Raw genomic sequence first — 27,641 nt, forward strand, 5'->3', positions numbered from 1 at the left:
GCAGGGAGTGGGGCACAGAAGGTGAATGAAGCCCACCATGTGTCAGCACAGCCGACGCAACACCAGCTCCGAGCTGCTTTGAGAGGCCGGAACAAGCCCAGCCTCGCAAAATGGCTGATCAGATACCAGCCTTGCGAAGTGGCTTGGCATGAGAAGGACGCCTTGTGCCCTTTGATCTCAGCCCCTCGAGAGCAAACCTGGGATCCAAGGCATCTTTCTCATGCCACCCTCCCCAAGCTGCTTTGCGAGGCTGGGTACTGATCAGATCCCAGCCTTGCAAAGTGCTGCAGGGCTGGCACCCAGGACAACCACCCCGGCAACCCCCTAACCCATGCTATGCCCCTGCCCTAGGTCACACCCCTCACCAGCCTTGCTTCACACCCTCCTTGAGTGTTTTGACTTAGCTAGAATGGGTACTTGAACTCTGCTCATGACTCTTGCTTGTGAGTGTGTATAGAAAGCAGCCTCCTGCATAAAGGAAGACTTGCAGTCACCACCCTGCCCAATTTTGCCTCTGGCTCCATCTGCCACAGACTGAAAAAAGGTTCCCTGCCCACCCCATAGTAGAGCAGCCAACAAAAGCTTTAGGCTAGGTATGGGAATTCTGTGGCCCATCAGATGCCGTTAGACTCCATCTCCCATGAGCCCCAGGTAACATAGTCAATGGCAATGGATGATGGGACTTATAGTCCAACAATATTTGATTTGCCCCATTCTTCCCAGCTTTCGGCAACCCTGTGCACACTAACCAGAAAGACAGACCCATGGAAAGCAATTCTAATTAGGAATGGATGTTGGAATTCCTCCTCCATGACTGCAGTCATGGGATTGTTGTCTATCACATGATGGTATATGTTTTGACTCCACAGAGTGGGAAGTGACGGAAGCAGGATGTTTGTGTTACTGTGTTCTGTGAAGTGAGACTATTGTCCTTTGTTCTTTTTCTCTTTGCTGTCTGATGCTAGAGAGAGAGGGAGCCATGTTGCAGTGCTCCGTGTATGTTTATATGCAAATAAAGTAGATTAGCCAAAATGCTGAGTTGCTGGGTCTGTCATGCGAACTGTGCAAACTCTGCCCTAAGTGTGCCAGTATCAGTTGGCATCAGTCGCTGTGATGTTTGGGCTGAAGAAAGCTTTTGAAGCTCCTGAACGATCGACCAGGAGGGAGGGAACATGCCAGTCAGGCATATGTCTCTGCCAGGGTCCTACTTGAGTGTAGGCCGAGCTCCTGACAATGGGTTGTGTGTTCATTGATCAGGAGGAGCCAGTTTTAATTGGCGGGGCTGAGTGTTAATGGAAATTCAAAGCTGCGTTCTCATGATCACCTGGAAAATGTCCAGAGAGACAAGCTGCCGTTTTTCTTAGCCTCTTGCATGGTGTCAGTATGGGGAGTCATCTTCCGTGACACTGTCACTTTGATGCTTGTCACTTCATCGTTTGCTGCAGGCAATTTCCCCCCTCAAAGCTCGTTGCTTAGCTCGCCCGGACAAAATATGAATCAGCGCTCGCTATGATTGGCAAGTGTCCTTTCACGGACTGAATCTATGTGCCTGCAAATGTGTAGTGATGGGTCCCCAAACGCACACATGGTGCATGTGCCTGGTAGGAGAGCTATTCCAAGTGCAGCCGTTAACTGTAAAAGACCATCAATACACACGTGGCACTTTTACAGAATTAAAGTACAGGGAAAGTTCTTGCTCCATATACACTCTGGAGTCACATGGGAGAGAAAAGAAGCAAGTGGAAGGAAGAATGAAACAAGAGCTCTAAGGAGGAACATGGTGAAAGGGGAATACACAAAAAAAAAATTTTCTCCTTTCTCTCATGACACCAGAACTCATGCACATGCAATGAAGCCGAATGCTAGAAGAATCAGGACAGATAAAAGAAATGATTTCTTCATGCAATGCATCGTTAAACTATGGAACTCGCTCCCATAGGAGGCAGTGATGGCCACCAGCTTGGATGGCTTTAAAAGAGGTTTAGGCAAGTTTGTGGAGGAGACTGTTGAGAATTCCATTCCACCTTAAGGAACAGGCATGAGATTGTTGCAAGTCACATGTCTGTTTACATTCCAGCACAGCTTGCTGGGAACTTCCGTTTGTGTATAGCTTTTGCTTTTGCTGTTCTCTCCGAGACGACATGAGAGATGACATGTTCCTTTGTTCTGATTTATGAAATCTGTAGCTGTAGCATGACTTACACCTCACGCCTACTTCTGGGTGTGCAGTACACTCTGCTAATTGCGTGCCCTGGCTTTTGAAGTTCGGGTCGCTGATTTACGTCGGAGCACGGGCCGATGGAAGGACACGTCCGAGCTGGGCTTGCCAGCTGGCCTTCTGGCCCCTCTGCATGTCGACAGTGACTACCAGCCAAGCTAGCTATGTTCTTCCTCTGCTTCCAGAGGCGTTCTGCCTTTGAATATCAGTTTCTGGGTATCGCAGGTAAGCAGAGTGTTGTTGCACCCATGCTTGAGGATTTCCCACAGGCATCAGGGTACCCATGATGAGAACAGGATGCTGAACTAGGTGGTGGTCCATTGGCCTGGTCCAGCAGGCTCTTCTTATGATGGCTTTCAGCTACCTCTGGGATTAACAGCAGCTTGCCTCTGAATACTCGGTTCTGGGGGACAGCAGTGGGAGAGGGATGTTGCCTTCACGTCCTGCTTGTGGATTCACCACAGGCACCTGACTGGCCATTGTGTGGGACATGGGGTGCTGACATCAGGACTCTTCTTAGGCCCTCTTACTAACAGCAATCGCCATCTCAACCATAAGGCATTTAATAGAAAACCAACGTAGGGAGCAGCATGGGTGTGTTATCTATATTGGGACACTTTTGCCCATATTATGCTCTAGTCCAGAGGTCAGCAACCTTATCGAAGGATGGGCAGGTCGCCGCTCCGTCTGCTGGAGGATGGGCTGGAGTGTGTGCGCATGCGCGCTCTTACGGGTCAGAGGAGCACCCATGAGCGTGTGCACACGCTATTATCGGTGCTCCTCTGATCCGGAAGTGCGCTGGAAATAGCATATGTGCATGCACATGGGTGCTTCTCCATCCTGCACGCATGCGCACATGCTATTTCCGGTGCACATCAGGGTCAGAGGAGCACCCATGTGCAAATGTGCCATCAACCTGGAAGTCGGTCCCCACGCCACACCAGTAAGAGTGGGGGCAGCGGCAGGAGTTGCCATGGGCCAGTTAGACAAGTCTCGTGGGCTGCTACTGGCCCATGGGCCTTAGGTTGCTGACCCCTGCTCTAGCCCACTTGCTTGGTGATGTTCCTTTGCTTAATGGTTAACGTTCCATCCCTGCTAGGACTTAATACTGCCCAGCCTTGACAAGAGATATCCAGGCAGGTCACAGCTACAGTCTCTTTCACAAAAACCTGTCCAACACCACCCTCTGGTGGACCAGCATCCAAATGATATTCAGGTTTATAAGGCATCTCTGTCCCCTTTGAAAACAGCAGCAATATCCAAATGAATGAAATAACATCTTTCAGAAACCAGGTTTCTCTGAAGAAGGAATTGAAAAGTTGAACTGACGATTCAAGAGGCTGATAGAAGGCAGGATTCATTCTGCTAGTGGAAACCAGTGCAAGAACACTCAAGTGCAATGGGGCTCCCCCCCCATCTCCCTGCTCCCCCAGATCTGCTCCAGAACTTTGTGCAAGAGGAGGAGAAGGGAGGTTGTTCCATCTGGCAGGCAGAAACTCCTGCCCTGATGGAACCATCTTCTGAGCATTACATTGAACTCCACCCTGTCTCCAACCACATTTTTTTCTCTCTCTTGCAAATTCTGCTTTGTGAAATGAACACCATCATCCTTTATAAGACCTACGGTGCTTCCAGACAGGGGGTTTACTTGCAAACTGGTTGTTGCGTTATCGCAAACAGGTTACTGGCAACAGGGCATAGGAAAATCAGTGCCAAAATTTCCATGGTTTTCTGTGGAACAGTCTTCCAGACTTAACATATTTTCCAGGCAAGGTTCAGAGCACTGTCTTGGTAGCTTGGGAGCTGAGATATGAAGTAGGTTTCATTTGATGTGGTTATAACATGCCTCCAAAACACCAGTCTTTTTTCAACAGTGCCATCTTTTTTCAACAGCCTTTATTACTTGCCTGATCAGAGGAGGAAGGGGCTGACTGATTCTGTGTTGCCCAGGGGCCACAGAAACCTGGAGCTGGCCCTGAAGTCATGAACAGGTAATCCAGTGGCTTGCACCAAAATAATAATAAAAAATGCAGGGAATTGGACACTGAATATAAAGCTGACTTACTTGAGCGATCCCCGCAATAAAAGCATTGAAGCATGTTGAAATGCGCATTTTTTGAGGAGCGATCATGAAGCATCCTTCCTGCTGATCATAGCCCATTAAGACATACAGGTGGCGCTTGACCGTATTGAAGGCTTTAGCGCTGCTGATGTCCGACTCTGCACTGCTCTCGTCTTTGGCCATGAACTTCATCAACACTGTGATGAGCTGGTGGACAGTCTGATGGTCAATGCCAGCGTCCTCTGGGAGGAGGTCCTTTATGGTGTTGTCATTCTCTGGAGAAGGCTGCCCTATTAGCACAGAAAAAGAACACATTGCAATGCATAGATGGCTGATGGGACAAGGGAGATGTAAACTAAACATCCCTCCTGAAGGAGTCTTGGCATGTTCCTGAGATGTTTATAGGCATGGAGGCTTGGGCGTAAAGCAGCAATGCTTGCAATAAGTTACCGTAACCAATGGGGAGTGATAGAGAGGCAGAAATAAATAAATAAATAATTTATACCCCACTCATCTGGCTGGGTTTCCCCAGCCACTGTGGGCGGATTACAGCACATAAAAATTGTAAAACGTTCGACATTAAAAATTTCCCAATACAGGGTTGCCTTCAGATGTTTTCTAAAAGTCAGATACAGTCATACCTTGGTTCTCGAACGGAATGTTGGACTTCCAGAACTGTTTGAAAACCAAAACACGGCTTCTGATTGGCTGCAGGAGCAGCCAATTGGAAGCAACGGAAGCAGCGCCGGATGTTCGGCTTCGGAAAAACGTTTGAAAACCAGAACACTCACTTCCAGTTTTCAATTGTTCGAGAGCCAAAACGTACAAGTTCTGGGGCATTTGAGAACCAAGGTACTGTAGTTATTTACTTCCTTGACATCTGATGGGGAGGCGTCCCACAGGGCGGGCGCCACTACCGAGAAGGCCCTCTGCTTGGTTCCCTGTAACCTCACTTCTTGCAGTGAGGGAACCACCAGAAGGCCCTCGGAGCTGGACCTCAGTGTCCGGACTGAACAATGGGGTGGAGACACTCCTTCAGGTATACTGGGCAAATTGAGGCTCATGCTTCCTTCCTGCTTTTTTCCAAGTTTGTTAGTCCACGTATGAGCTAGTGTGCTCTCATGCCTCCATATTGCAAAGGCTATATTCAGAATGGCTTTGTCTGCCAGGAGTAACAAACCTTAAGTCTCTTTCTTCTTCCAACCACCTGCCTTACTGTACTATTTAATTACTGCACTCCTCTGCCCTAGATTTACCCAACTGTAACAAGGAGAACAAAGTAGGCACTGGGGTGGGTGGAATTTGATTTCTTATTTCTAATACCACATTTTTAAAAAGGACACAATCCATTCCATATATTTACCAGTGAACAATACTTCATTGCTGAGGGTTGGACTAGAAGACCCATGGGGTCCCTTCCAACTCTACAATCCTATGGGTCTATTCTTCTAAATCACTGTCTAGATGCTAAACATGATCATTGTGTGGACTGGACTGAACCACACCTCCTTCTCACACTAAAAAATATCTGAATATTTGCATAAATGTTCCTCTCTTGTCTTGGAACCAATCATGTACTGTACACAAACGCAGCATATACCTTGAGTTTGTTCTGGTGTCCCACCAAGTGCTGGAGCAGATTGCTCATGCCTCATCAGCCTATTAGCTAAATAAAAATAAAAATATAGGCCTGTTAATATTAGATGAAAGACAGTCTCTCTGCAGCCACACCCATAACTCAGTGACAGGGCACATATTGTAACTATTACTGAAAAAACAAAGAGTTTCAGCTCAGTCAGTAGAGCATGAGACTCTCATGGGTTGGAATCCCATGTTGGGGAAAAGATTCCTGCATTGCAGGGAGCTGGACTAGATTGCCCTCGTGGTCCCTTCCAACTCTTCAGTTCTAGGTACATAGGATGTATGCGTTTAATAAAGGTAAAGGGTAAAGGGACCCCTGACCATTAGGTCCAATCGTGACCGACTCTGGGGTTGCGGCACTCATCTCTCTTTATTGGCCGAGGGAGCCAGCGTTTGTCCGCAGACAGCTTCCGGGTCATGTGGCCAGCATGACTAAGCTGCTTCTGGCGAACCAGAGCAGCACACGGAAACGCCGTTTACCTTCCCGCCAGAGCGGTACCTATTTATCTACTTGCACTTTGACCTGCTTTCGAACTGCTAAGTGGGCAGGAGCAGGGACCAAGCAACGGGAGCTCACTCCGTAGTGGAGATTCGAACCGCCGACCTTCTGATCGGCAAGTCCTAGGCTCTGTGGCTTAACCCACAGTGCCACCCGTGTCAGAAACATCTAGGACATCATCAGTTGCCAAAATGTGGTTCAAGCTTCCTTCAGGTGGTCCACAAAGTGTCTATGGATTTGTAGATGAAGACAAGAGATGATGCATCAATCATATTAAATATTAATATTGATCTTTAACTGTTTTTTACTACTTCTTTAATTTTTACATTGCATTACAATTTGATATCTATCGAGTTCAAACTACAATACAGTAAAACATACTATGTAAGAAATGAAACGGAACAAGAAAAACACAAGAAAAAAATCATAGCACCTTACAATAGCTACAAATAGGCAGGAACATTAGTAAGTGGTCTGCTAAGTACCTCAGCAACTTTTAAGTGGTCTGTGCGGGAAGGGGAGTTTGGGAACCAATGTAGCAGATTATATTTCCTATGATGTCCCATACATTTTTAACAATACTTTGAGGAACATGCTACGAAGTGTTCTAATAACAAGAGTTAAAAGAATTAATTAGTCAGTATTTCTTTTTGTCAAAATTACTGTCTTATACCTATTGGAGTAATGTTTACATCCATCTGAAAGAAAAACTTATTCAGACATGCATGAAAATTAGTCTCCACCTAGAAGCAATTTGGTAACAGCGTTGAATTAAGAAAGGAGAATGTAGGAGAGACAATACTCAACGAATTTTGCTTGTAAGGGTTTCTGGGAGAGAAAGTGCCCTCTTGGATTCCACCGGGCCCTTCACGCTGTCTCTCAAAGAGCGCACGCTCTTCTGCCGATTCCGGGCAAACCGAGCTCTCTTGATTTTCCACATTGCTGTATCGCTTAAGTTGGCAACATTCGTCCGGACAGCCGTAATCGCTTTTTGAATAGAATGAAACAAGTCAAGTTTAATTTCTTGGCACGTTCCAGAACAATTTGTTCCATGGGAACCCCACACCTTCAAAGCACCATGTGCATCTTGTTGCAAAAGAAGGATTTCAGATTGTCAGCCCCACTCCTCCGGCAGATGAGCACAGATGGATACTAAACATGGAGTTCAGATGTGCCTCACCCAACATCTGCACAAACAACTTTATCTGATACAGGAAACCAGTTCAGATATTATGATCCCAGCCCACAAAAAAATCAGTCATTTTCAGCAAAGCTATTGTTATTGGTTTCAGAACTCACAGAGTTAAAGAGTTCTGGTGACGTCTCTTTCCTGAGGCGTGGTTAGAAACACTTACGGGAGTGGCTTGACGCTAAGTGTTTTCAGTCTGCCTCTGGGACGCTATGCGAGAGGGAGAATGTGTCAGTTCTCGCCAGGTCTGAATTTATGCTGTTATTCTTCATGATTAAAGGCAATAGAAGATAAGGAATGCCTTGTGTCTGTTCTGAATTATTACCCACACTGTTGCAATTGCTTCTCACCGCTGTGTTCGCTCTGCTACCGGCAAGAGAGAGAGGCAGGAAGGAGGGTTGAATCGGCACGGACAACAGCAAAGCTGCGCAAGAAGGAGGCGTGCCAGGCTCCATGTTTAGCCTCTGTTTACACTCTTGTCCGGCATAATCCAACAGGTTATGGGTGCTTGCCAACGCTTTGAAGCATTGCAGGAACGTCCCACGTGTGGGGGAAGCCAGCAAGCTAGCTGAAAAGTTGCTGGGTCCAGCTGGAGCTCTGGAGCTGTGTCTCTGAAGCTGGAAGGAGCTCGCTGGGAGGAGGAGCCGATCTGCCGGAGGCCGGAGGAAGCTGATGCCAGTTGTGAGTAAGCTTACCCCGGGGAGGAGGAGATGGCTCAGTCCCAGGAACATGGCTTTGAGCTTAAGCTGCCATGTGCGAAGTTAACCATTAAAACGTGGTTGGAGTGGAGTTATTTAGCAGAGTTGTCCCTAGTTGGAGCTAAGCTCTGGGAAACAGTCACGCCGATGTCTACGTCAGCTGGGGCGGTTGCAAGCCAACGTGAAGCTGAGGAGCGTGTTCTGGCGTTTTTGGCTGAGAACATGAGTGCTGATTTGAGGCCTATTGTTCTGGATGCAAGGAAGCCTGAGGTCGCTTGGGTAGCTCTCCAGGAAGCGTGTAAAGCTGGGGGCGGAAGCAAGGGCCGGGAGATGGCTACATCAGAACAGGAAAGGCAAGAGAGCACGGAAAGCCGATGCACAGCTGGGAAAGGCTGTGGGACCCCTGAGGGGGGCGAAGGGACTATTGCCACTGCTGCTGTTGCTGCTGGTTTAGCAGAGTCTAAAAGCTGTGTGGGTGATGCAACATGTCTGCGTGAGGAGCTTGGAGAGAGGCAAGCTGCTGGGGGCCCTTTACCCATCACTGGGGGTGCAGGAAAGCGTCCTAGGAGCCCTGGGAGCAGTGGGGGGGCGGTGAGCAGTAAAAGCTCAGAGAAGCCTCTTTTTCCAAAGGCTGCCAAGAGTTGTTTGCGTCGTGAGTCGAAGCCTGGGAAACAGGACAGAGCTAAAGGCTTCAAGGCCAGCCATCTGCTGCAGAGGGAGATAACGGCTGCAGAGTTGTCTGGGAACTCTGAGATAAGTCCAGTCTTCAGAGCAACGCAGGATGTTGCGGTTACGGACGCTGCCAAGGACAGGTGCAGCCAGACGTTTGTTGGCATGGCAACGCTACAGAGCAATGCCAGCAGGGACACAGCTGTGAAGTGGGTGTTGGATTCGGGAGCGAGTCATCACCTGATAACGCCATCTGCTGGGGAGCTGCGGAATTGCAGGGCTGTTTCAGCTGGAATGACTGTTACATTAGCTGACGGGACAAAAAAGAAAGTTTCTAATGCTGCAAATGTATATGTTTCTGATTTGCAGGCGGAGCTGGAGTGCTTCATTGTACCAGGGATGAAGTGTTGCTTGTTATCGATACCTGCTCTTGCGAAGCAGGGGTACAAAATTTGTTTTGAAAATGATACCTGTTCCATTTTCAGAGGGGGGAGACAACTTGTCAACGTGGAATGCAAGGACAATCTCTTTGTTCTGGAAACACCTCTGGAGGGTGGGGGGAATGCAGGGAGAGCACAGGCGCAGTGTGCTAGTGTTCCCAGCCATGATTCATGTGTTCATATATGGCACAAGAGAATGTCTCATGCGTGTTTGGAAGATGTTAAGAGGTTGCCAGGCTGCACCAAAGGTTGTAAAATCACGCCATGTGAGGGATCCCTAGTGTGCAGGGCATGCAGCAAGGTTCAAAGGTGCAGGTTTCCCGGGGTAAAGAGGGTAACCACAAAACCTTTTGAGTTGGTTCACACAGACCTTACAGGGCCAATGAAGTGTGAGAGTCTGGGTGGGGCCAGGTATCTGCTGACAGTGGCAGATGATTTTTCTCAGAATTCATGGTCTTTCTCTCTCAGGTCGCAGAGGGAGGCGGCGCAACTCATCCAGGATTGGGTTGCGGAGGTGGAACTAAGGTTCTCCACCAAGGTGCAAGAGTTCAGGAGCGACCGTGGGTCACAGTTCACTGGGTCTGCTCTGAAGGAGTTCTTCAAGGAAAAGGGAATTCGTCACCAGGTGACGGGTGCAAAGTCTCCTCAAGAGAGAGGCGTGGCAGAGCACAGGAGTGAAACACTGGCTGAAGTTGTCAGGGTTTTGCTGTGTGACTCTGGGCTGCCTCAGAGCTTTTGGAGTGAGGCTTGGAAGTTTGCCAGCTTTGTTTTTAACAGGTCCTACAATCACGATGTAGGTGACACACCATTTTTTCTGTTGCACAAGAGGAAGCCACAGGTGCATTTCTTCCGTTCGTTTGGTTCCAGGGCTTCAGTGCCAATACCAACAGCGCAACGGAAGGAGGGTGGTCCTAGGTACCAGGACATGATCTTCTGTGGGTATGATCCTGCAACAAATGGGTGGAAGTTTGCATACCCAGAGGGTGATCAGACCAAGCTGCTGGTCAGCAAGCATGCTGAGTTCTTTGAGCAGGGTGGTTGGTCACGGCCTAAGGTTAGTTCTGATTTTCTCTCAGGATGCTTGCCCGATTCTGAGGGGGAGGAAAGGGAGGAAGAAAGGGAGGAAGGAGAGGCAGAGGCGGAGCCTGTTGCTGAAGACCAGGTTGCTGATGATGGTCAAGCACAGGGGTGGGTTTCTCCACAGGTTAAGAGGGAAGCCAAGAGCGAGCCTTCATCTCCTGTTAGCCAAGTGCAGGAGGCCCGAAGATGCAGCAAGTCAGAGGGGGAGTCCTCTGTGCTGGGAGACACACTTGCTGACCCCAGTGGGTCAGGAGGAGCGCCCGAGGTTGTGCTCCGGCGGTCAACTCGGACCACAAAGGGGGTTCCACCTGAGAGGTTTCAGGTCACCAGTGCGTGGGTTGGTTTCGCACAGTGTGATTCTGGGAGGGTGGAAGGGATTCAACAATTGCCTGGGATAGATGCCAGTGGGAGGCAAAAGGCAATGGGAGGTGAGTTGAACTCAAAGAGGTCTGTAAATAGGGGTTCACAGTTTCCCTCAGGATTCGTGACGAGAGGGGGTGTTATTGGTTTCAGAACTCACAGAGTTAAAGAGTTCTGGTGACGTCTCTTTCCTGAGGCGTGGTTAGAAACACTTACGGGAGTGGCTTGACGCTAAGTGTTTTCAGTCTGCCTCTGGGACGCTATGCGAGAGGGAGAATGTGTCAGTTCTCGCCAGGTCTGAATTTATGCTGTTATTCTTCATGATTAAAGGCAATAGAAGATAAGGAATGCCTTGTGTCTGTTCTGAATTATTACCCACACTGTTGCAATTGCTTCTCACCGCTGTGTTCGCTCTGCTACCGGCAAGAGAGAGAGGCAGGAAGGAGGGTTGAATCGGCACGGACAACAGCAAAGCTGCGCAAGAAGGAGGCGTGCCAGGCTCCATGTTTAGCCTCTGTTTACACTCTTGTCCGGCATAATCCAACAGCTATCATGGTTTCTAACTTGAATTTTCTATTATTATATTACTACTACTACTACTACTACTACTACTAGTATTTTATACCCCACCCATCTGACTGGGTTGCCCCAGCCACCACTTGAGTGGCTTCCAACAGTATATACAAAAACACAACAGAACATCACACATTAAAACATCATACCAGAGGCAGTCTGCAGAAAATCTAAACAATTATGTTTCCGGTTGTGATGTAAATATAATAGTCAACTGACCATTTCAGGTATCTTATGGAAGACCTTTTGATGCCCACAAGCCAATGCAGCTTTTCAATTTTTTTATTAGCCAGTCATTTTGACGATTCTCTTGTATTTTTTAAAGTGGTGTTTTATGTTTCAATTATGTACTCCACCCCAATCTTTTATGATACGGCCGTATAAAAATACTTTTATAACTAACATTATAAATATATAAAAGGGTTATATGCACAAGATCCTGGTTTCATACGTTAATTTAGAGGGAGTTCTTAAACCAGAGTTTGCTAGTCCTGATTTCATGACTGATAAACCATGGTTTATGAACCAGGCCACTCCCTCTGTTTGTCTGGTTTTTAAGAACTTTGGGGGCAGGGAATTTCACTCCCACAAGGCAGCTCCCATAAAGGCAGAGCTGTACTTCTGGAGTCATCAACAAATTTAACAGGTGTTTTGGGGAGCTGTTCCCTCACCAATGAAGCAGAACATATAGCAGGCCTTCTTGTTGCAAACATGAGGCCTTCTACCCCCATGTTTGTAACAAGAAGGCCTTATAAAGGTGAGGAACATTTAACTGTGACAATATTATCCCCTCCACATAAACACCCGCCCACACCAAAAAGTCACATCGGGAAGTGACACTTACTTGTTGGGAATGGGAATTCCTTGTTGCAATCCAGGTGAAGCTGTGCCTCGAGAGAGAGGGTTTCAAACCTATTCACAAAGAATTCCCAGCTCAACGCCGGAATGTCTTGCTTGAGGAAATGAAGCAGCAAAAGCTTGCTGAGGATGGTGGGCCTGTCCTTGACGACAGTATCAAACTGGAAATCAAGGCAAAGGCAAAGCCCCTAGAGTGGAGAAATGAAAAAGCAAAGGTAAAACACACAAACATTTATTGTGGTGTCACTAGGGCTTACACACACCTTCCACAGCCACTACAATTAGGCTTCAAAAAAGCCTTAGATCATAGGATTGTAGAGTTGGAAGGGATCATGAGGATTATCTAATCCAGCCTTTCTCAACCTGTGGGTCCCCAGATGTTGTTGAACTACAACTCCCATCACCCCTAGCTAGCAAGGCCAGACCTCAGGGGTGATGGGAGTTGTAGTCCAACAACATCTGGGGACCCACAGGTTGAGAACCGCTGAAGTCTAATCCAACCCACTGTGGTGAAGAAATATTTTGCCCAACATGGGGTTCAAACCCACAACCCTGAGATTAAGAGTCACCTGCTCTACCAACTGAGTTATCCCAGCTCCTTCTAAATTGAAGGTTACTTTTGAACCTAATTTCAAGGGGAGAGGGAGGCAGAGGCACACAACCTTGTGGACGTCTGCACGTGGAGGTTGCAGGCATTGTGTGGGCAACCCGTGGCCTAGACCTACTCCTGGTCTCTGCCGTGGGACCTAACAGCCCCAACACATCATAGGAAATCAGCTGGGGCAGCTTCTCCCCCACCACTTCCTACAAACCATTTATCCAACCTTACAATCTTTCTGCATCATTTCTAGCTGCCCCTTTTACTCCCATACAATTGTCCTCTCACTGGCCCTTCCTCCCCCTCCTGCCTCCCTTTCCTCAACTTTCTCTGCTGCTTTTAATGCTTCCACACACCCTTTTGGTATATTGGGGTTAAATTCCAGGCAGGTGGCATGGGCAGGGAGCCAAGCTGCTTTGACACAGCTCATTGCGGGTGACAAAAAATGCTCTCCTCCCCATAGGACGGAATAATATCTCGCAATTTCATCAAGAACGTTGAGAGATTGCGCAAACAGGTTGAACCGTATCTTTGACATGTTTGCCCCTAGCAAGAAAGCAAACTCGGAAAATAGCATAATAATAATAATAATAATAATAATAATAATAATTATTATTATTATTATTATTATTATTATTTATGTATTTATACCCCACCCATCTGGCTGGGCTTCCCCAGCCACTCTGGGTGGCTTCCAACAAAATATTAAAATACAGTAATCCATCAAACATTAAAAGCTTTCCTAAACAGATGTCTTCTAAAAGTCTGATAGTTGTTGTTCTCTTTGACATCAGGTGGGAGGGTGTTCCACAGGGCGGGTGCCACTACCGAGAAGGCCCTCTGCAAGGTTCCCTGTAACTTGGCTTCTTGCAGTGAGGGAACCACCAGAAGGCGCTGGACCTCAGTGTCCAGTGTCCAATGGGGGTGGAGACGCTCCTTCAGATATACTGGACCGAGGCCGTTTAGGGCTTTAAAGGTCAGCACCAACACTTCGAATTGTGCTCGGAAAACACGGACTCTTCTGTTTGGTATATTGCTGGGTTTGACCATGTTTCCTTTGCCACTGTTAACCTACCTGCAGAGCTGGCCTCTTTATGGTATCTAGCAACAGGCCTGCTCTGGTAGCCACAGCTGGGTTGACATCCTCAACAGCAGTCAAGAAGCAGCAAAAGGCATGTGCTAAGGAATACTTCAGCAAGTGGTTTTTGGTCACGGAGTGAATATCCAGGAACCGACACAACACAGCTACTTTCTCCACTGCAGCAGACAGCAAAGTCCCAAGATAAAGAAAAGAACACATTAATCAGACATTAAGAACATAAATATCTTGCTGGCTCAGGTCAGCGGCCCATCTAGTCCACTATCCTGTTCTCACAGTGGCCAACCAGATGCCCGTGGGAAGTTTTGTGAGAGAACACCCATGAAAGAAGACCCACATTTTCCATTCACTTCCAGGTCCCTTTTCAGATTTGGGTAGAAAGGTTTGACAGAAACATTTTGGATGTTGTAACTAACATATAGTCATTGTGCCAGTCAGTTCCAGGTCAAAGTGGGTCTTTGGCTAGCTAAATGTTCCATCATTTCATCATAGCAGAAAGTGTGAGAGGTTCAGCAAGCGATAGGGCACTGGAAAGGTGTCATCCTGGGTTTCTGGCATCAATTTACAACCAGAAAAATAGGTGGGTTTTAGAGTAAGGAGAGACACCATAGCCAGCTGCTTTTTGTATTTTCTAATGCATTAAATATCTGGAAATATGTAGGTTTGTTTCATTTCCTTTGCTTAAAACTCACATTTCCCCCCATTCAGTTCATGACAAAAGACTTGGCAATAAATGGCTAGCATTTGTTATTCACATGGGGGGGGGGGGGATTAACCATTTTTGGCCCAGGTGCCACATTGATCACTGCACAACCCAATTATTTTTAGTTGTATTGCTTTGTTGCTCTGTTGTTTGCTGACCAGGGCTCCTCTGCAAGGAAGCGCAAAAATAGAAATCGTAAAAATAGAAATAACAACAGCTCCCATCATCCCTGGCCGTTGGCCATGCTAACCGGGGCTTATGGAAGTTGTAGTCCAAAGGTTCTGGAGGGCCACAGATTCCACACTTACATCTTTTTTTAATGTTAAAAACTTACCTGCTTCAAACCTTATCTTCCAGTCTTTGCTGTTGAAGTTGCTATTGATGATGGTCCAGAAAATATCAGCTCCATGTGGGAGAGACAGAGCATGAAGAAGGAGGGGCACCGCCAGCGAAGAAAGCTGGGAGAATTCCGATTTGACAACTCTCCATAAGCTGGGGGGGGGGGGGGAGAGAGAGAGAAGTGACACAAGCAAATCAGCTTGCAATCTGTTTATCTTCCCAACTTCACAAAATGGTTGCATTACTTTGCTGAGAGCATAATGGAAGCTGCTGCTCCAGGAACTTCTTACTCCTCCCTGGAGAGCCAGAAAACCCAGTTCCAGCACTGTTTTCCCTCAAGGAGATGCTGGGAGAAATTATCTTCCCACCATACCCAGATGTACTGCTACTCAAATGGCAGGTTTAAAATAGGAGTGATAAGCAAATGATGTGTGCTGACACCGTCTCCTAAATACAGAGTAGCTCAGTCGGACCTCCTATGGTCTTCAACAACTCAACTGGTATTCAGAATTATATGGACAGTACCGTCTACAAGGCCACAATTTCTACCTTTGATCTCCTGCATGTGAATTTAATGAATTCAGTGGTTTCCCTCCACAAACCACTAGTTTGAATCTAACAATGGACTTGAAACAGGGATGGGGTGAAGGCCTTCCTGATGTTCTAGGATTACAACTCCTACCACCCCTGAGCATTAGCCATGCTGGCAGAGGATGATGGGAGTTGGAGTCCACCAACAGCAGAACCTCAGGAGGTTGTGGGTTCTCCTTCTTTGGAGGTTTTTAAGCAGAGGTTGGATGGTCATCTGTCATGGATGCTTTAGCTTAGATCCCTGCATTGCAGGGGGTTGGACTAGATGACTCTTGGGTCCCTTCCAACCCTACGATTCTATGATCCTGTGAACATCAAGAGGTCTACAGGTTCCCCAATGCAGATTGAAAAGAAACATTTAGTAGTTCATTAGCTGTAACCCATAACTGATTGGCTTTAGCCCAGTCGTCCCTGACATTGGGACCTCCATATGTTTTGAACTACAGCACCCATCATGCCTGACCACTGGCCATGTTGGCTCGGGCTGATGGAAGTTGCAGTACAAAACACCTGGTTGCTGCTTTAGCCTACAAGCTTGCACTAGCTCCATATAAAGTATCAACTGTTCTCTTGGGCGAAAATAGTATACCTGGCAATCAGCATATGATCCTGAACGTAGGCTAGGAACTGTGGGTAGTCCTTCCTTGCAATGTATAAACACTCTCCGTGAAGGCAGAGAATCTTCAAGCAGTTGAGCATGTTAAATAGAATATCTGGCTCTTCAAACCGTGCCATTTCCTTTGCCAAATTTAGAAACAAGCAGTCAAAATACCATGCAATTAATCAGAAACGCCAAGCAGAAGTAATAAGACCAGAGCACTTGGTACTATAATTCTGAGCTAAAGCAGAACTGCATCAATTGAACCATGAACTAATATTAACATAAATAGCAACAGAGACTCGGGGCAATTTAAGCTGCATGTATGTTAATACTTTCTGGGAGATTGTCTGTGCTTGTGACTACTGAAAACCAGTAAACATTATTAAAAGAAAAGCACACACACTTTCAGGGAGAAATACAATGATATCAGCATACAAGTGGAACAAACTTCTACTTACATAATGAGATTTCATTTTTGTCATTCCCGCCCCTCCTCCTGCACCCAAAATCTGCTCCAGTGGGTTGGGGGTCCTCTTTATCTTACTTCCCCCCCTCCACTTAAAGAGTTTATCAAAATGATGAAACAAATGGTGTCCCACAGTTTACCAGTCGCAAAATCATTATTCAATGGGAGTATCTTATCAAGAGAGCACTTTATGATATAATCAAATCCATAAATACTTTTTTTTAAAAAAAAAAAAGTTAAACTTTACCTGCAATATTGTATAGATAAGTTTCAGTGTCACTGGAAGCTGCTGGTAGCAGAATTTCCTCTCAGTGTCATTTTTGATGGCTGCTATAAAAAAGGCATATGCAAAGGTTCACAGACAATTTTGTAAAAAGAAAGAACGAAAGAAACCCACAGTTCCCATATATCAGCAGCAGTTATAATCTCCTGTAAAATAAACCAGCAAAAATTAAAAGCAAGGTGAAACATCCAAATTTCTAAGGCCTGTTTAGAAAACAGTCAGTGAGGGAGACGGGCATAGTTCCAGTAGGAAAGCATTTTGTAAGGATAGAACCAGCTCAAAATAGGCCGTCACTCATGTTCACCAACCTGACAGATCATATCCATCTGTCAAGACTTTTGTGCCTGATCTTACGGTCTACAATAAACACACAAGATGTAACCGGCTGTGTTCTTAGATAAGTAAGGTATACTATTCAATGTGCTTTAACTACTGATGAAGCCCAGGACGGCAAAACAAGGCCAAAAGCCTTGTCTAGACTCTGTGAAAGGATTTTGTGGAACTGTAACAACCTTTCATGTGGATTGTTTGGACTTTATGAACAGACAGGTGGAATAGACACCATTACACGGATGGACCTTATGCATGAACTGACTAGAGAATGATCTGATCCACTGGGTCTTCTGCTTTGTTCGTTTGTTGAACTTTATGAGTTACTTTTGTTGAAATTTGATACAATGAATAGTATACCTTATTTATCTAAGAACACAGCCGGTTATGTCTCGTGTGTTTATTGAGGATGCTTTACATGACCAAAGGTTTGTTTCTTGTTGTTGTTGTTGTTGTGATCTTAGGGTCTAGGCAGGTTCGTACAGGGGGTCTTTCAAATAACCTGGTGCAAAGCCATTTAGGGCTCTAAATGTAATCACCGGCACATTAAACTGAACCCAGAAACACACTGGCAACCAGTGTAGCAGATATAAAATTTGTGTTATATGTTCAGATTGCCTAGGCCCCACAAGAAACTGGGCTATTTGTGTTTGTGGAGGCCAAATGTTTTTTCCTTGACACAGGGGTGAGGGGCAACCTGTGGTGCAGACCCCTCACACAGCTATGATACCCAGCATCCATGATCAATCAAAATACCCAGGATTCTTGTGCGGGTGGTGGGGGAGCCATGCCTGTTGAAGTGGTATAAGCATGCTTTAAATGTATGGCATGGATGTATTGAAAGTGTTTGAATTCGTGCCATCAAACAAGCACTAGATCTGGTGACCATCGTAAAATCCAGGTGGTTGTAAAGTTTTGAAACACTGTTGCTCATCTCCAGTTTACCTGTGTTTTCCGTTGTCTCTGTGTGATTTCCTGGGTTTTCTCCATGCTTTGATGCTGATTTGTTCTCTGCCTCCCCTTCAATTCCTATAATGAACTCAGGTCTAGAATCTAGAAGACTGTCCTCCAGGTTATCTGTAGGTTCCTTCAAAAACCAAATACGAAGTGACGTTGATTTTCAGATGCCTACATTTACATGTTCTTAGATCAAGCATTCCTTAGGAGGACATCTTAAGACATCTTAAGATGGATCAACAGACAACAGACTTGGTTTAATTTTACTTTTGTGTTGTATTTACTAAATACAGATGTACCTTGGTTCTCGAATAGAACGTGTTCCGGGAGTCCGTTCTACTCCTGGAACTATTCAAAAACCAAGACACAGCTTTCGATTGGCTGCAGGAGTGTCCTTTAGCCAATCGGAAGCCGTGGAAGCAGCACCGGACGTTCGGCTTCTGAAAATCGTTGGAAAACCAGAATACTCACTTCCACTTTCCAACCGTTCGGGAGCCGAAACGTACAAGTTCCAAGGCATTCAGCAACTGTCCTAAACCAGGCAAGCAAGCCAGGATTCAGTATCAGGGTTAAGGTATATACAGATGCGCTGCCCTATCAAAAAGTCAGCAATCGTTGCAGGGGGGAGCAGGAAATGGGAAGAATTGAACTGATTCCCTGCCACGCCCTCCTTTCCCAGAGTCTGATTGGTGCAACTGCTAATTTCTGATGGCACTATGAATAGGCAGTCCTGGTGTCTGCATCAAGGGAAGAACCCCACACTCATAATTGTGCGTGTGGCTCCTCAGCCAGCCAGAGCAGGGTGGTTATGCGGGGAACCTTTTATAGCCCAAGGGCCACATTTGCTGGTTGGCAACCTTCCTGGAGCCACGTTCCAGGGGTGGACAGGGCAGAGACAAAAGCAAAAGCAAAGAGAGCAATGGCTGCAACTCTTAACTTTGCACAATAGGCTCCATTCTAGCCAGGCAAAAGTAAGTGGTTTCTACACACTTAAACACATGCATCTTTCCATCCAGGCAATATGCTAAGCATCCCTGAGTCTACAACAGGCACAAGCAAGAGGTGTTGCTTGAACACTACATCAAGGACAGTGTGCGCTGAGTGTTGCACATTTGTTTATCGCTTACCACTAGCCGGATTTCTTCTTTGGGGGCTAGTCTCTCCAGCAACTCACAAGCCAGCTGATAGCACAAGATACTGGACTGACACAGGTTGCATTCAATTGCCTTCTCATCTTTTTGACAGGTATGAGAGCCACCCCAGGGGGCTTGGAACACATTGTTGATGATAGAAATTATGTCTTTGGATATGCTGTTCTCTAAACCCAGGGTAATGCCGTCATCTTGCAATTCCATCTGAAAAGCAAGTTTTAAGGAGCATAACTAATGAAGCAACTGAAACACACGCTATTGACATAAGACAAAATCTATGAGCAAGCACCCCCTAAGCTACTTATTTTATTAAAAAAAGAAAGACAGATGTTCCATGCCTTCAAAACAGCTGTGTAAGAGACAGAAGTCAACAGATGAAAATCACTACTCCATGCCAGGAAAAACTGCAACTGTTGAAATTCTTCTTGCCAAGCTGCTGTTGAAAGTAAAAAATCTCTATCAGGGAAATAAAGCAGAGGTGGCTTGATCTGGGGCCTCCAGATGTTGCCCCCAACATCCCTAACTGTTGGCCATACTGGCAGGGGCTAAGGGGAGTTTGAGTTCAGAGGTGTCTGGTGTGCCGCAGGTTCTCTAACCAGTCTACAAAATGTGAGGCTGGAGGAGATCGCCCGAATAATGGCAAATAATATGAGTAGAGAAAAGGAAGCTTAGGTCCTGGGGTTAGTAGCATGTGATCTGATTTGCTTTGTCCCAAAGCCGCACTAACTTCAATTGGGAAGAAATGCATCCACAACCTTGGGAAGTCCAATTTTACCAGGTTCTCACTTTCTTTGGGCTATATTGTTTGCTACTAACATAAACATGGATTAGGTAACAAGGAATGCTGCAACTTCCTGGGCCACCCATTACACTAATATGTGTTCCTCTCTTTGCAAACCGGATCTCGGAAAACAAGCTGAGACTATTCTATGCATCCAAAATCTCATTGTGCAAATGCAGAACCAAGCATCACAAGTGACTCGCACTCTTGGATATTACATGGTTCCCATGTACAACATTTATAAACAACAACAGCGTTATTAGATAACTCTCCAGAAACTCATGCATCACTCTGGAGCTTTATTTCCATCCTCGTTTAAAATGCCAGAATTCTCTTTTGCATTGTCACCTGCTTTAAGATGAGGTCGAACATCAGGATGAAACAATTCAGATTCATTTCTTCATCGTCGCAGTCGAAGTCAATAGCCCGCCCTCCTCCTCCTCCTCCTCCTCCTCCTCCTCCTCCTCCTCCTGGGTGCCCTAAGTTCTTGAAAGGACTACGGAAGGGGCTTCGCATGGGGCTGCGAAAAGGACTCTGAAATGGGCTTGGGAACGGGCTCAGTGTATTATGCTGAACTCTGTGCCCCGGATCAGAGGCAATGCTCACCTAGAGAAGCATGAAGAATCCAGAATGGACAAAATCAGTGAAAGCTCTTTCGGACTGACTAGCATGAAGCAAACACATCAACATTTTGCCACAGAAACAAGGAGGCAGTTCATTTAAAGTAGGTCGATTTGGGAGAAATGCCCTGCCTTGCTTCTGTGCATTTAACAGCAGGCTTCTATGGAGCAAAACCTTTTTAAAAACAAAAAACAGCATGGAGATCATCATTATTACCTGCTATTGATCAAGCTGCGCATGAGTTAAACATCACTTTAAAATAAAGAAAGAAAAAGGTGACAACAATATCTCAAAGGTATCTTCCCAGAAATCACACCTAAGCACATCTACAAAGTGGTTTAAAAATGTCTCACTGGGATTGATGAAGTATTTCTTAAAATGAAACTCTTCACAGGCATAATACAGAGAAATATAGGTGCTCTGACTTAAATCATGTTAGAATGATGTGACGGAGGATCAAGTAAGATGTGGGACACCATTCACACAATTAGAAACTGCTTGAATGTTTTTAAGTAAACAGCAAGCTCAAAGAACCTAGTCCCAATGGGGAACCTGGTAGAGGGAGAATTTAACCCTTTACTACCCACTGTGATCCCAACGGATTGGGCCCTAGGCACATGCTTTTTGTATTGGGAAGAAAGCTCCCATTCACACAAACAGATTTCCTTCCCTATGCAAATAGCCGGGATTGGGGAATAGGGCACTCCAGAATGGAACCCCAGCAAGTGGCAAAAGGTTGAAACAACTCAATGCACCTACCATTTACATTTAATTTTTTTAATGAAAAAAAAACCATACGCACAAAAGTCTTTAAAAACTTATTACATTTATATACTGCCCTTCGTCTGAAGATCACGAGGTGGTTTACAGCATAAAATTCCAAGGATGAAATCACATCCAACTTTGGCTCTGATCATAAACACATCTACATGCAATTAAGCCTCACCGGGTTCACCATGGTTTACTTCTCAGTAAGTGTGTTCAGTTTCAAACGCTACATACTCTTGTGTCACTGAATTCAGTGGAGTTTAGAAAACAACACCCTACGTTTTCGCTGGATTTCACCAGCTGCCTTTGCCAAAAGAGGTGAGACATGCTTTTCCCTCTTATCATAAAGGTAAACTGATAATGAATTACCCTTCGAGCTGCAAGGTTCCCAGTTAGTTCTGTTACTCTTGATTTCCTCTGATTTGCCAGCTCTTTTACAGAATTAACCCCATCAGAAAACATACTGATCAGTAGCTGAAGAGGGACCACGATGTCTAATTCAGACAACACCTAAGAGAGAGAGGGGGAGAGGGAGAGAGAGAGAGAGAGAGAGAGAGAGAGAAAGAGAGAGTTCTCAGATCAGACCAAAAATGCAGTGAATGCTAATATTAGCACTAGGCCAAAATGAATAGTGAACTTAAGCAGGCATTTAACATAGCGGAGTGCCATTTTCCCAAAAAAGAGGTGCCAGAACTCACCATGAACGCCTCCCTTGTTCTCTTATAATGGCATTGGTGCCCACCTGAGAAGTGCCAGAACTGAGTTACAGTGGAAAAAAATCCCTGGTTAGGGACCTCTGTAAGTTTTGACCCACTTTCAGAAGCTGTTGGGAGTTAAAAATGGAGCATTTGGGTTCATCTGCAGCTGCCTAGTGTGATAATATCATGCATACATGGCTTTCAACACCAGGAGTGCACTGGGTCCAGACGAAGCTGTATTGTGTACACAGCCTAAGGCTGCTGCCTCAGGTGCCTGAAGCTGTATTATCCCCATATTGTGGAAGAGGAGGTAACAAGACTGAAGGGTAGTGACTTAGAATCATAGAGTTGGAAGAGACCCTGAGAGTCTACCTTCCTGCAATGCAAGAATCTCAACATGCTTGTCAGGTTTCAGGGAATTCCGATCCTCCCCCCTCTCACGGCAGACAGCCAAGGAAGTAGACAAGGAAGCTCTTACTGAGTCTTTATTCAATATTCACAGTGAGAGGCCTCTGTACGCTGCCTCTTGGGTTAATGGCATTGCTCCAACTGAGTTCCTCCCCCACTTCCCCTTAAGATGGCTGCCAGGGGCTAACTGTCTCTGAGTCCTTTGCTCTTCCACTTTCAATGCACGCCATGTTCTGGGAGACGGGGTCAGAAATGCTCTCCAGTGATAACATGTCAACTAGCAGCTCTGGCTCCTTCTCTTCTCCCAACACCTCCCAACTCTTCTGTTCACCTGTCCATGAGCTTGCTGTAATTTGATATTGCCTTCCTCTTCTCTGGAAGCTTCAGGAGGAGGGGGGACAGTCTCCACCATTCCTCCTCAGTTTCGCCCCCCCTCAGTCCAGTCCCTGACAATGCTGCTTATAGCTCTTGAGATCTGAAGTGGGATTTTCTTCCTGGCTCGCAGGCACATGCTTTGCTTACAGCAAGCTCTTACCACCCAGAGGCAGCATGTCCTGTTTGTCAGGAGCTCAGCCTACACTCGAGTAGGACCCTGGCAGAGACACATGCCCGACTGGCATGTTCTCTCCCTCCTGGTCGATCGTTCGGGAGCTTCAAAAGCTTTCTTCAGCCCAAACATCACAGCAACCGATGCCAACTGACACCGGCACACTTAGGGATCCGCAGAGTTTGGGCATCAAGTGTAACAGACCTTGGCAATGCAGCATTTTGGCTAATTTACTTTATTTACACACGGAGCACTGCAACATGGCTCCCTCTCTCTCTAGCATCAGACAGCAAAGAGAAAAAGAACAAAGGACAATAGTCCCACTTCATGAAACACAGTAACACAAACATCCTTCAGATGCCTTCTATAGTTCTTTATCTCCTTGAGATTTGATGGTAGGGTGTTCCACAGGGAGGGCGCCACTAACTATGGTAACTATGTTTAACTATGAGGGTTAGTGAATTATTATAATCCTGTTGGTACAGAGACAACATTGACCTGATCATAGGAATGAAGGGGGAGCACTTACATGAAGCCAGAGTAAAGCCTGCTCTTGTACAGAAGAAGGATATCCCGTAAACCGACAGCTTATGAAGCCAAACATCTCCTCCATGGAAAAAGGGAGTGGGCACAGCTCAATATCAAACATTTTGCTACAAAGCACAAAAGACAAAAAGGCTTATCAGTAAGTTCTTCTCGCAAGCTCTTTTCACAAAAGACCAAAAGTTGTACATAACATGAGAAGAACAAAACCTTTGTATTTGTTTAAACAAAATAAAAAAAATCCTTCCAGTAGCATGTCAGAGACCAACTAAGTTTGTTATTGGTAGGAGCTTTCGTGTGCATGCACACTTCTTCAGATATGTATTTGTTTGTTTGTCAAACCTATAAATGGCCTTCAGGCAAAGGTGCCTCTCAATATAGTTTACTGCTATATGAAATAAAATACCTGCAGGTTCCGCTTTACAAACACATTAATTCCTTAGATAAGTGTTCGCATAACGAGTCAACAATTTCCACTGGTTCCTATGGGGAAATTTCTAATACATTCCCAACCACACACACCCCTGCCAGAGCAGGGGAAACCCAGACAAAAATGATCTCTGATTTGTCCAGTCTCTCCCCCCTCCCTCAGCCTACCAGCAAGAGGAAACAAGAAAGGAAAGCATGCTTTCTGTCCAGGTATCTGAATCTGTGGTGCTCACAGTGAAGTTTGGGTACTAATACCTTACGTTCAGATAAGTGAATTTTCACAGAGTGAATTTTCATAAAACGGGACCTGTGTGCCTAATGTTCCCTTCAACGAATAGTAAAAACCAGCATTAAATATTAAATATTATTTTATAATATTTCTTGCCTGCCCTCCACAGTAAAATCCAGGGCAGATTGCAAAAACAGCATAATGCAAATCGAAAACCAAATAGAACTACTCATCCATATACAACAATCATCAGATTAATCAGGTTAATCTGAAGCATGAACCACCAACCCTGTCTCCATTCAGTTTTAAAACCATGGCCCATCTGTGGGCATTTATAACTACAGAAAAACCATCAAAAGTGGTGAACAGGGCAAAGGACCCTCTGATCCCCTATAATTTGAGCACTGGCCCCAAATCAAATCTCCTGCTTATTGAAAAGGAGCCATCTGTGCTTCACTCAATGGTTGAGAAGTAATGAGCACCCCAAATTTCACAACTGATGGATTTGAAGCTTAAAGCATTCCGTCTTCCACATTACAAGCCGCTTCAGGGTGCCTCCAGATATGTGAAGCAATATATATAAATACAATGGACTAAAGAGTAACTATGGGGTGCAGGTGGCGCAGTGGGTTAAACCACAGAGCCTAAGGCTGGCTGATCAGAAGGTCAGCGGTTCGAATCCCCGCAACGGGGTGAGCTCCCATTGCTCGGTCCCTGCTCCTGCCCACCTAGCAGTTCAAAAGCACATCAAGTGCAAGTAGATAAATAGGTACTGCTCCAGTGGGAAGGTAAACGGCGTTTCCGTGTGCTGCTCTGGTTCACCAGAAGTGGCTTAGTCATGCTGGCCACATGACCCGGAAGCTGTCTGTGGACAAATGCTGGCTCCCTCAGCCTATAGAGCCAGATGAGCGCCGCAACCCCAGAGTCGTCCGCGACTGGACCTAACGGTCAAGGGTACCTTTACCTTTACCTTTAAAGAGTAACTAACTTTGGCGCTCTATTTTCGAAAGCCCAGGTGCCATTTACCCCCCGCTGCAATTTGATTGACACATGCACAGAAGCCTCCACAAAGGGTTGGAAAGCTTCCACATCCTCCTGCTTACCTTAATACTTCCCTGAACTCCTTCAGCTGATTGTCTGGCACCTCAGTCCTGATGGCTTCCAGCCATTCTGGCATAATGCAATCCCACACAGGTTGGTTGATTACATTGTATGGAATTAAGCACAGGATCCGGTTCAGACCTTCCTTCAACTGCGTCACTGTGCTGCAGGACTTGTCCCAGTATCCACCCACCTAAGGGAATTTATAGGGGGGAAAGACTTCATTAAGGACTCTTTTCCCCCCTTCTAAACAGCCCAACACATACATGGCACCACGCAGTCATGAAACACTACTGAATAATCAACAACAGTACATTTTCTTCTCTCCTATAGCAAGAACAATGAAAGTGAAGCTAAACTCTGCAATTTGAGGTGGCCAAAAGAGCTTGTGATGGCTTGTGCCCACTGGGACTTGGAGGACGGAAGGTAGAGAGGCCATGAGTAGGTGGAGCTCGTTCTTTATTTGCTCCCTCCCCCTCCCTGTTGAGTTCCAGAAAGGCAACACCAAGATTAAGGAGGTGCTGAATGACAGCTCGTAGTGCCACCCTCCAGGAAAAAAAGGAGGTAGGGAAGGAGATTGGCTGGGAGCAGAGCGAGGTTGACAGGGCAATGCTCCATTCTCCCCAGTGGGTCAACCTCCACTCAGAACACGGTTCATAACAAGCTACTGTCAGAAGAAAACATGGGCAGACTCCTCACCCGTGCAAACTCCATCGGTTTAGGGAGGAGGCACATCACCATGACATCAAACCGGACATCGCACACTGTCTTCAGCCATTTGGTGACAAACTGGGGCTTGAGTTTCTCCACCAGGCTGCCAACTTCATCATCCATCATGTAGGCCGTGGAATGGAACCACTGGAAGACCATGCTCACAAGCCGAGCCAAGCTCTCTGTGGGGGTGTTCTCGCTCGGGGTGCAAAGGCTTACCTGGAAAACATGTTTTGTTCAGACGTCAGAGTAAGTTCCAGCTTTCTCTTGCAAGCACCCTCATTGCAGTGGGAGGAAAGAGATGCGTTAGGATGTGTGCAATTGGAAAGTCTTTGGAAAAGACCACGAGGAGGGACAAGGCTGATATCAAGCTTGTGCAACACTACTTGGAAAAGCAGTATGTGCATGTTAAACAAAGAAGCAACAGACCCACTTAAACCCTCCTGGCCCTGCTAAGGTCTCAGATCAAGTAAGTTCTGCAGGCTTTGTAGCCTTCTCGGTAGTGGCACACACCCTGTGGAATGCCCTCCCACCAGATGTCAAAGAGAAAAACAACTACCAGACTTTTAGAAGGCATCTGAAGGCAGCCCTGTTTAGGGAAGCTTATAATGTTTGATGGAGTATTGTATTTTAATCTTTTGTTGGAAGCCACCCAGAGTGGCTGGGGAAACCCAGCCAGATGGGTGGGGAATAAATAATAAATTATTATTATTATTATTATTATTATTATTATTATTATTATTTCCATAACCTACAAAACCTGTTCGAGAAGTGACTCTGGAAAATTACACAAAGTCTGTTTCATATCTGTTTTTCTAGACTATGTAGCTTTGCAATGTATTATAGTAATATCTTTAGAATCCAAAGAAGAAGAAGAAGAACAGGAAAAGCAAAAGAAACTCACCAAAAACCAAATTCCAAACTGGCTCAGAAGGCGCTGGTCATTCTTGTCATCATCTTTGTTATCAAAGTCTGTGTTGTCCAAAGAATGATGTGAAGAGGATAAGCCCAGCTGTCTCCTGCGATTCAGCTCATACTCCCGTTGCTCTGCATGGAGTTCAGCCTCCTTCAGCAAGCTAAACAACAACATCAGGTGTCTCTAAACAGATGCCAAAATGCAGCTGTGCACAAGGCCCCACATTTATTATTTTATGTTTTTCTCTGTTGCCTTTGATTTTATGGCAAACCCCTCCTCACAAGGCACCTTCTATAAAAAAATAAAATTCCAGTGTATACAGTATCATGTTTCAAGAAAAGCAGCAATTGAAAGGATAATACATGGGCCACCAGCACACCCTTACTGAAAAATTTACTAAAAACAAATTAAGACACTTTCGAATTATCACCAATATAAATCTTCAAAGACAGGGATAGGGAGCCAGGGAGCCAGTAGCCACCCA

The 27,641-nt window shown here is 45.9% G+C and overlaps 1 protein-coding gene across 7 annotated transcripts in view; it reads right to left on the reverse strand.

Annotated features, from left to right (window-relative positions):
• The window catches only part of UNC79 (unc-79 homolog, NALCN channel complex subunit), a 134,635-nt gene that overhangs the window by 61,352 nt on the left and 45,642 nt on the right, over positions 1-27,641 (reverse strand). For 6 of the 7 annotated variants that reach the window (XM_081001368.1, XM_081001369.1, XM_081001367.1 and 3 more), the window contains 16 exons: positions 27,146-27,317; positions 26,230-26,460; positions 25,533-25,723; positions 23,758-23,881; positions 21,945-22,085; positions 20,535-20,792; positions 19,382-19,609; positions 18,243-18,384; positions 16,932-17,014; positions 16,207-16,355; positions 15,022-15,179; positions 13,961-14,142; positions 12,274-12,475; positions 7,228-7,407; positions 5,881-5,946; positions 4,284-4,570 (listed from right to left, as the gene is read on the reverse strand). In XM_081001368.1, coding sequence (XP_080857494.1) covers positions 4,284-4,570; positions 5,881-5,946; positions 7,228-7,407; positions 12,274-12,475; positions 13,961-14,142; positions 15,022-15,179; positions 16,207-16,355; positions 16,932-17,014; positions 18,243-18,384; positions 19,382-19,609; positions 20,535-20,792; positions 21,945-22,085; positions 23,758-23,881; positions 25,533-25,723; positions 26,230-26,460; positions 27,146-27,317 — 2,794 coding nt within the window. The remainder of the gene's footprint in view (positions 1-4,283; positions 4,571-5,880; positions 5,947-7,227; positions 7,408-12,273; positions 12,476-13,960; positions 14,143-15,021; positions 15,180-16,206; positions 16,356-16,931; positions 17,015-18,242; positions 18,385-19,381; positions 19,610-20,534; positions 20,793-21,944; positions 22,086-23,757; positions 23,882-25,532; positions 25,724-26,229; positions 26,461-27,145; positions 27,318-27,641) is intronic. The other variant, XM_081001366.1, reaches the window with a different exon arrangement.

Source organism: Podarcis pityusensis (genome assembly GCF_964106645.2).
Source record: "Podarcis pityusensis genome assembly, chromosome: 1".
In the NCBI taxonomy this organism is placed as follows: Eukaryota; Metazoa; Chordata; class Lepidosauria; order Squamata; family Lacertidae; genus Podarcis; species Podarcis pityusensis.